At 42.1% G+C, this 10,191-nt stretch overlaps 1 protein-coding gene across 1 annotated transcript in view; it reads right to left on the minus strand.

Moving 5' to 3' along the window:
• Nucleotides 1-7,903, minus strand: part of KDM3B (lysine demethylase 3B) — a 59,190-nt gene extending 51,287 nt beyond the window's left edge. The window contains exon 1 of the mRNA XM_060008767.1: nucleotides 7,609-7,903. Within this exon, the coding sequence (XP_059864750.1) occupies nucleotides 7,609-7,803 (195 nt within the window). The 5' untranslated portion in view covers nucleotides 7,804-7,903. The remainder of the gene's footprint in view (nucleotides 1-7,608) is intronic.
• Between the last annotated feature and the right edge of the window lie 2,288 nt (nucleotides 7,904-10,191).

Consider the following 10,191-nt stretch of genomic DNA (forward strand, 5'->3'; position numbering starts at 1 on the left):
GGTAAGGAAAATGGAAGACTAACTTCCAAGGTTCCCAAATTTTCTTTTCCAGTTTTTCTAACTACATTCTAAACAAAATATGAACTCTGTTACAAATGATATTACAAAACTGGTACATCTTGACAGCCACAGTGGGGAATGATGCATGTCTAGAACACTGCTGTTTTCAAGCAAAAAATAATTTTCCCTCTATGGTTCCTTTGATCAAGAGAGAGATTTCTAACAATTAATCCCATTTTTTTCCCCTACTTTCTAACAACCTCAATAAATTAAATGTTAAGTACTTGAGTACCACAGGAATAACCTGAATAAAAACTCAAGCATATAGATATATATGCTCTTAGGGGTAGAGGTATCACAAAGATCTGGATTTGCATCCCAACATCCCTTATCTGTGTAACTGGGAGCAGGTTACTTTAGCCTCTTTGAGCCTTACTTCCTTTGCCTATTAATACGGACAGTAAGTACCTCAAAGAATTATGGCAGGATTAAACGAAATAAAGTAAAATGCCTAGCAGATCTTGGGCTCCTGATAAACATGCATTCCGTAAGCAAACTCATACTACTGGTCAAAATATAAACTGGTATGACTTAAAAGAAAAAAAAATTGTCATATATCAAGAATCTTAAATATGTGTATACTCTGTGTTTCCATAATACCACTCCTGGCAATAATCCTAGGAAATCACCCTAAAAACAGAAAAGGCTTTATTCACAAAAAACGGTCATCAATGAATTATTAATAAAGCTTAAAATCTGAAGCAATTTCAATATCCAATGAAAGAAGAACAATTAAATAAATTATCCAGGTTAAATAAATTATAAGATTTTCTTAGAGAGAATTGTTTCCCTTTCAGGTACGAAAGCACCTGAAGCACATGTTATCTGTGGAAAATACAGAAAAGCACAAAGAAAATTAAAATCACCTATAATACCAAAGTTTTTGGTAATATAGGAAAATAATTGCCACATTAAGTGAAAAGCAAAACTCAGAACTGAAAATACAGTACGAATTCAACTTTTAGCAATTCTAAAAAAAGATTAGAATATGTATCAAAACATAGCAGTTTTTAATGGGTTATGACACTATAGGGGCTATTTTTTTTACTTATATTTTTATTAAAATAATTTCTACATTTTGTATACTAGGCGTGTATTACTTGAGAATCAGAAAAACAAAACATCTAATGCTTCTAATCCAGCAACTCAGATTTAAATCACAAAAACCAATGGACAATGTACTTTGGATGGGGGTCCCAAATATAAATCCAAACATGTAAAGAAAAAAATTGGTAGTCGATATCAGTAAAAATATACAAAAGAAAAAACCTTAAAGATCAAGTATAAATACCTTATAACTGGGGGCCACAGAGTAGAAAATCCATAATAAATCAGAAGTGAAAATTAACCTAATACTGACTTCTAAATATGCTATTTCTTAAGATAAGGTGGTCAGAGAAGGATTGTAAAATAATAGTAAAAAATGCATGTGTTCCCTGTTCTTGATGAACTTAGAATCTAGTAGGGGAGATAAGCTATATACCTTGTTATGTATCTATATAAAAAAAAAACTGTGATAAATATTCCAAAAGAGGTATCCACAAAGTGATAAAGGAGCAAAGCAAAAAACACTCTGGAGATTTAGAAAGGCTTTATAAAGGTGAAAGAACCTAGAATGGACAGGCTTTCTTTTCTCTTTATAGGATTTCAATGGATGACAAAATCAAAAGCAAAGTGTAAAGGCGGAATAAAACAATGGAAGCCAGAAAGTACTAGGAAAGCAGAGGATCACCAAATCAGGACTGCTCACTGTAAATATTCTTTTGGCTACACCCTACTTTCCTTGTCTGATTCTGTGCATGACAAGGATCTGTCTTATCTGTAATTTGGTCTCTTGAGGAGACCAGGAGGGGGTTCTGTGCAGATCTCTGGATAGGTTTATCTCCTACTGTAGGTTAATAACCTTACATGTGGATTTACAAATCAGTCTCCAGTTTGGTTAGTGGGAATCAGTCCCCTAGAGCCTGATTACCCGTGAAGTCACATAAAAAACCCCCAGAACTCCTGCCTTTGTAAAACTGAGAGAGTTAGCAGTATGAGTCACTACTAAACAATCAGGCAGGTTTTACCCAACTACAGAACAAGGGTAAAAGATACTTTGGCAGTAGGGATAGTGGGGTGGGGAGGGCTTAAAAACCACCAACCTGTCAAAGGCAGTGGAAAACTGAGAAGCAGCAACAGGTGTTGTGTCCCCCAGGCCTTGTGGAAGCAAAGCCTACAGGAACCCATTCCAGCTGTTGCTGAGAAAATCACTAACAGAAAACACCATGTTACTTACAGGAGCAACTAAGCCCGTGGGCCACAACTACTGAGCCTGCGCTCTAGAGCCCACGAGTCACAACTACTGAGCCCTTGTGCTGCAACTACTGAAGCCCTCGCGCCTAGAGCCTGTGCTCCCCAACAAGAGATGCCACCGCAACGAGAAGCCCATGCACCACAAGGAAGAGTAGCCCCCGCTCGCTGCAGCTAGAGAAAGCCCGCGCGCAGCAACGAAGACCCAACACAGCCATAAATGAATGAATGAATGAATGAATGAGTGAATAAATGAACTAGGCAAGTGATTACTAAAGGAGGGAATGAGCCCTTGGCAGGTGGGGAGTTAGTGAAACAACTCTAAGAAACAAATGCATAAATTAACAAGAAAAATCTGATTGTGTAGTAAAGGGAGAGGCTGCTGGACAAAATGACCAGTGTACAGTGTGATCACTGGTGGACATATGGTATAGTCTTGAAACAAAGAGAATGTAAAGACAATAAGATAGAGGTATTAAAAATTACATGCACACATAAAATAAGACAAACCTTAGAAAACAACTATATGAAGCACTTGAGTGCCTAAAAACCTCAACAGTGGCTCAATGTTTCAAAAATAGACCTCCTGCTGTAAGAGGAGAGTGCAGGTGAAAAGCGTGAGTAGAGGACCTCACACTTAAACGTTATATATTCTTTTGTACAATCTCATTTTTATTTAAAGTTCTCTAAACCACACACTGATCCACAAAACATATTCTATTGACTTTAATAAACAGTATATGATACTATAATATTATTCAGATTTTTATTTAATTTTGGAATTATATGCAAGAAAAGGACACTTAAGGATAATCATTAAAAGCCATAATCTCCTATTTCAATTAGGGCTTAAATTCTGTGTTTGAACACAGGTTGAGAATAAATTATATTGGATTGTACACTGGAAACCTGACTATAATTATTACATTATATAGAAACAAAGTAGAGAGGTATTTTAAAGTCCACCTAATCTGAAACAAAGAAGAAACATTGGAGGAGGAGGTTAAAAAAAAAAAGGCGGGTAGGCTTCCACTCCTCTTAGAAGACTCCCAGATGGAAGAAACATGGTACTAGCCTGGATACTGCCACAATTATTACATTATCTCAAATCAAAGAAAAGGAGTATTTTAGAGACCACCTTTCCCCCAGATAAAGATAAAAGATTAAGGGATTAAAAAAATTACGGCAGATATGCTTTTACTCCTGTTGCAAGTTCTGGACAGCTGAGATAGGTAAGATACACATTCAAAACAAATCAGTGCTACTAAAAGCATCATTTAATTCTATCATACAGAAAGAAAAGGATGGTTTATTTAATAAAGTTGGTGCTGCCCCAATTGGTTACTACTCAGTAGGAAAAGTTAGATTGTCCATCACACATGCCACTTACAAAAATATTCCAGATGGACCAGAGATCTAAAGGTAAAAATAAATGAAACACTAGAAAGAAAAGCTGAAAAATATTTATATAGGCTCAAGGTGGCAGGGGGAGGTCCTCTTCCCAAGCAATTAAATCCTTCTTAGAAGCCATTAAGAAAGGTCTAAGAGATCTGATGATACAAACATTTTATTTTTCTGTGCAGCAAAGCAACCCATAAACAGTTAAAAGACAAATGAGAGAAAATACACACTTGACAGGTAAAGGGGTTAATGTGCTAAGTATGCACAGAACTTGTACAGAATAAGAAAACTTCCATTTTTTCAAATACGCAAAAGATTGGCATAAATAACTCATAAAAAATGTAAGAGGCCAATAAACATAGAAAAAGATCAGTAGTCATGAAATGCTAGATACTATTTTTCGCCCATCAGATTGCCAAAAACAACAAAGGCCAATGACACCAGTGATGGCAAGGATGAAGGGAAACAAGCATTGCCTGAATGCTGGTGGGAGTATGAAAAGCTAAAATCTCATAGGAAAATAACCTGGCATTACCTAACAAAATAAAAATATATACATGTACTCCTTAACCCAACAATCCTGGATAGCTAAACTACAGAAATAAAACCATGATTACACAAAGATATATGTACAAGTATATAAACTGCAGCATTGTTTGTTAAGTGCCCCAAATTTTAAAATACCTTGAATGCCCATCATAAAGGATACATCCATTCTATGGAATATAATGTAGTTATCTAAAAGGATGAGTAAGAGCTACAGGTACTGATGCCCATGGTCTAATGTTAAATGGAAAAAAGAAAAAAAGCAGGCTACAGATATTGTGCAGTATGATACCATTTGCTAAAAAAAAAAAAAAAAGCAACCTTTTGTAGAGATATAAATGTTTTCATACTTTTTTGTACCAGTATTGAGAAAGGCGCACAAAGCTTCTTTGATAAGTGGAAGCTGGTAAAGGATGGAGACTGTTGGCTTTCCCGTGTTTATGCTTGGCTGTTTGACATTCTGCAAAACGCAAGTTTTGCTTTTATAACAAAAAAAGAAAAATCCACTATTTTTGGTTTGTGTGTTTATTTACCATACGTATATATGTGACGGTCCCAAGGTCTCTGCCACTTACATAGACCAATAATGAACCAGAAACACAAGGAGGACACAGAGTTAGAAAAGAAGTTAGAGGTAAAGGCACAAAAATCCATTAAACTAATTTTGAAACTAGACTTTTTTTTTTTTTTTATCGCATAACAGGCCTATTTTGAAATACAAATAAAGCTACTATTCCATGAGGGGGAAAAAAAGCTGTTTATCCACTTAATCTAAAAATCTCAGTTATTTGTCAGCATAGCTTTGGTGAGGAAGATGCCCACCTAACAAACCGTTTTCAACAAAACTCTTGATCAACAAGATCCTGACTTATGGCTTTGGAACTGTTTTCCAAAAAAAAGCGTTCATTAATGGATCAGGACTACATTTTGGAAGATTTCTGGATCTAAAAGTATCTAGAAAGAGGATATTAATGGAGCCTAAAATTGCAAAGTGTTTTCAATCACTTCAAAAACTCATTCATTCAACCCTCAATTACTCATCCTTAACAGGGGGCGCCCTGCCATGCATTACTCAAAACTAAGCATGCCTGAAAACATCTTAAACATAACTGAATGAAAATCTGCCCAATCACAGGCCAGCTGCTTGCAAACTCCACCCTTGAGTACAGGAAGAACACTTTTGATTGGAAGACAGTTGTGTTTACTACGGGTGTGTGGTGCAAATTGGAAAGGCCCACATGCCTAGGGTCCAAAGGAAATCTCTTTAATGAAAAAGGAAAACAAACGGCCAGTTTTGATCCTATGTTAATTATTGTCATTAACAGAACCTCATCATCACAACAGCAATTCTTGAGCAATTTTGCAAGATGGTAAAAAATTTTAAAGGCTCTGAGTTTTGTTGTGGCTGTTTTCTCACCTATGTCCCTTGATTATACACACAAGACAAGCGTAAGAGTATTCTTAAAACCAAAACTGCCTTTGTTTTTATATGCATAAAGCTCTATGCAAGACCTCAACACAGTTGTAATATACACTTTGCTTTAATTTCCAAGAATCACTGCAACTTTTTACTTGGTTTGAGAAACCAATTCCAAGGGCAGTGGTAGAACTACTCAGTATTTAGCTTACTAGGTGTCCAGCATCTCAGTGAGCTTCAAAAACCTCTGCCCTTAGGGAGCCCAGCAAACAACAAAGTGAATGGGTAGCCATTTCAGGTGCAGAGCTCATTAGCAATTCATCTGATGGAGGAAACAACTAGAACATAAAACTTTGACTGAAACTCTAGGACAGACTAAGCCTTTGGTCAAAATATGCATATAATGGTGGATCTTACTTAAGTTTTGCATTTAAGGGGGTAGAGTAAATTACTGGATCTGAGAGGGACACCTCTCTCCCGTCCAAGCCTATAAAAAGCAATCTTCTAAAGAAAGCGCAAAGGAATTTAAATCCAAATCCCCTTTCTTAATAATCATCCTCACCCCACTATGTTCCTGTTATCTCTACAAATTCGCCCCACTGAAGCCTCATAAATGTCCAAGCAGCCTTTTTCTCATAGAGCATGGAGAAAGATCAAAGTGAACGAACTCAAGTAGCAGAAGCCTAAGCCAGCCACAAGCAAAACAACCCATAAAAGCTTGCGTATCAGGAAGAAAATTTAAAAAGCCTAACACCACTGATCAATAGGTAGAAAAACGAGCATCAGAAACCTGAAATATTAATATCAAATCTTATGAGTTCCTGTTTACAGCGAATAAAATATCTGCAGAAACAAGTTCATCAAGAAAATTTTCCTTCTGCCTGAACATCTATCACAATCCAAAACAATCCCCCTATTTTTCACAGCCTTATCTCAACAGAGAAGCTAGGGCCGTTATCAGAATGAGGAACTAAAGAGGTTTGCCAAAGCTCAAAGGCAGTATTTTGCCGCCACATTAACAAAAATAACACAACATGATCCCAAATGCTAGTTAAGTTCTATTACTGAACAACTTTAATCACAACATACACCAAGACAAGTATTCAAAATCGGCCAAGCCCCAACACAAAGTTTCAAAACAAAACCTCTCCCAAGGTTTGGGGGAGTAGCCCAGCTACGAGCAAAAAAGTACCACCCAACAGCCCCATTCGGCTGCCAAGACAGATCTCAAACTTATCAAAAACAGCTACAACAGCGCTCCTGTCACCCAGAAGCGCAGAGAGAGGAGCCTGAAGAGAATCCTGAGAGCTGGCCTTTCTGGAGACCGCCAGGCCGAGCCCGGCTCAGACAAGGAGGAAGTAACTGCCAGCTAAAACAGCCCCGAGCAGCTCCAACTGCAGCCTCTCCGTCTCCTACAAGTGCCCACATTCCCGCCCCACTCGGGGCTCCGGGAAGAAGGGAACAGGGCGCAGGTCTCCCGGGAGAGGCTGGGGACTACAGGTCCGCGTCTTCAAGGAGGCAACGGCAGCACCGGCCGAACTCTGAGGGGGCCCGGGAGCCCAGGGTGTGAGAGCCTGCTCCGAAGGCGTGTTTGGCGGGTGGGGGGGAAACGCTGAGAAAGGGGTCGCTCAGGAGGCGGGGCCTGCCGGGCGGAGGCAGTAGCTCCTAGTGCCCCGGCCGCCCCCCGGGGTAAACCGGGGCGCGAACCCCGACGCGGAAGCCATGCTGGCCAGAGCTCGGGGTGCTGAGATGCCGGCGGGGGGCGCTGAGGAGATCTGGGGGCGCGGAACTGGGTCACCCCCACCCCACCGCCCCCTCACAAAGGCCCCCGGGGAGGCCGCCCGCAGGCCGTGCAACCCCGGCCTCGAGTGCCCGCCTCGGCCGCCACTCACCGCTAAGTCCTGGGGCACCGCCCCGCTCATGGCCCGCACCGTGCCGGCCCGCCAGGCCCGAGTGCGCAGCGCAGGCCCCGGATCTCCACCCGCCGCCGCCGCCGCCGCGGGGACCGAGGCCGAGGACGAGGCCGCGGTGTCCGCGAACAGAAGCAGCAGCCGCTTGCCCACCGGGGAGGCCGCCGCGTCCGCCATCGCCAGGGCCGGCCAGACCCGCGCTCCCGCCCGCCGCCTCCCACCACCTCCGCCGCCGAGCTCCCGATCCGCCCGCAAGGCCTCCCTCCGCACCACCCGCGGCCGCGGCTCCCCCCCCCCAAACAGCCACCACCAACCACCGGCGCCGCGCAGCGCCCCCCGTGGCCGGGAGCGGAGCTGCAACCCGGGCCCCGCACAGCGCCCCCCGCGCTCCGGAGCGGGACGGCAGCTCCGGGCCCCTCGCAGCGCTCCTCCCCAACCTCCCCGGGGCCTGCAGTGCCGCCTGCGGCAGGGAGGGGAATTGCAGTTTCGGCCGGGGTGGGGAAGTGGGCGGGTCCTTCAGTCCCCCGTGGCACCATCCTGGTGCCATATTTCCTTCACGGGGCCCCTTTATCTGAGAAGGCTTTGGCTTACCCTCCTCGGACACCAAAGACTTTTACTGGACTGGGGGCCTGAGGGGCAAATTACCTAGAGAGTTGATATTTTGAGCTAAAAAGTTAGTGCCCCAATACCCCATTGATTTCCGAACTTGAAAATAGGCACTACCCCTCCTGTCATTATCTTTTAGGAAACTTTCTTCCCATTGGTCCATGGGACACAATTATCTTTCTTCTCACTGGTCCATAACATGGTACCATCCCATTCTATGTTACCAATACTTCATAGGTTCCTTTCCAATTGACCAATGTGTCACACACCCATTGTATGTAATAATGCCACCCTTTACATTGGCTGAAGGCCAGCATGCTTCCAACATCTCAGTATTTTGACATAACCCCATGGAGCTTCTTCCCCTTCCAAATCAGCCAACGTTATGAAGTCCAGGTGTTTCTCAATTCAACTTTCAGGGGAATTGGAAAGAGACCAGAAGTATATACATCTTACCATGGAAGTAGTGGGGCTGGGGACAAAGAAAACCTCACCACTCCTATCTGAATTCACAGGCGTGGAAGATTGATACTCCTGTTAGAAAAGGGTCTGTAGAGAAGGGGAGATACAGAGATTTTTTTGCCTAGATTTTTATTCACACTGGGCAATGAGAAACCTAAGTCATTAACGTTGGTCATGTTAGAGACTAGCACAAGTTCCATGGCCTTATGGATGCAGAGTATATGTGGAAACAGATATAAACCAGAAAAAGGTCCAGTATTAATGCATGATTACTACCGTAAAAGTGCCCATTTTTTTTCACTGCTCTGACCTACAGACAGTTAAGAGCAGTAGAGTTTTTTCAAGACTTATGTGCCTACCCAGAAATCTGTCCATAGCCTTCTTTACCCTTGACCTACTTGTCTTCTAGCAAAAGTTGGGGGCAATAGGGAGGTACCAATTATTGACTTCAGTCAAAGTACAACATCCAGGGAATTCACTCTAGAACTAACCCTGTGGAGCACCAAGGAAACTTTTCCTTGGATTTTTTTCTCTCTATTCATTATAACTTCCATTTCCCATAGCTAACCTGAGGCCTGACTCAATGTTCTTCTGCACCAAGAGACACCTCTTAAAGCACACAGCCCAAAAATTGTAGTTGGTAGGAGAGAAACAGGGGTGAATCCATACATGACCTAGCTGCCTTGCAGCTTTTCCATTAAAATTCACTGCTGGGATTTTCTCCCATATGGAGCTCTAATTACTGTCCCACTGTCCAAAGCTGGCTTCTCACAGCACTGACACAGAAATGTGCCTAAGCCCAGGGATGGGAAGGCAAAGGTAAAAAAATTAATTCAACAAATATGGCAGATAGTTTTCATATGCCAGTAACTTCAAAGTGTTGGGACACAACACTGAATAAAAACAAAACCTTTGCCCTCATGAAGTTTATATTCTTTCCTATACTTCAGGAATGGAAAATAAAATCACATTTGCCTTCACAGAAAATAAACAGTAGAAAAACCCAACAAAAAAACTGAACAGAAAGGAAAAAAAGCAGAGGGAAGTAATTTTAGATGTTCAGGCTTTACCCCTGCTCAAACAGTAGGTGAAACAAAACAGCAGTTCTGAAGAAAGAACGAATCTATAATTCTGAGATTCTTTAACCACATGCTATTGTCCTAACCCCTCAAAGCCCTTCTTCCTTTGTTTCCAGGGCAGGTGACAACTCCCACTCTTTTTAGAGTGTTTTTTTCATCCCCTCAAAGTTCCTGCTCCAGGTAATCAAGCCAATCCCGTCCTCTTGCACACTTCACTGGTATTCATTGATGAGTGCCACCAATTTGAAGCAGGAAACTGGGTTGGAGGCTAAGCAACTTGACTCTTCTTGCTGCCTGGCAAGTCAGCACCACAACTGGTAAAAGAAAGGCTATGCCTTAGGGACAAGAGGCTCCTGCCTGGCTCTCTAAGCAACTATATTTCACCCACACACATTGGAAGAATGCTAACGTAGGGAGA

Source organism: Delphinus delphis, chromosome 3 (assembly GCF_949987515.2).
Source record: "Delphinus delphis chromosome 3, mDelDel1.2, whole genome shotgun sequence".
In the NCBI taxonomy this organism is placed as follows: Eukaryota; Metazoa; Chordata; class Mammalia; order Artiodactyla; family Delphinidae; genus Delphinus; species Delphinus delphis.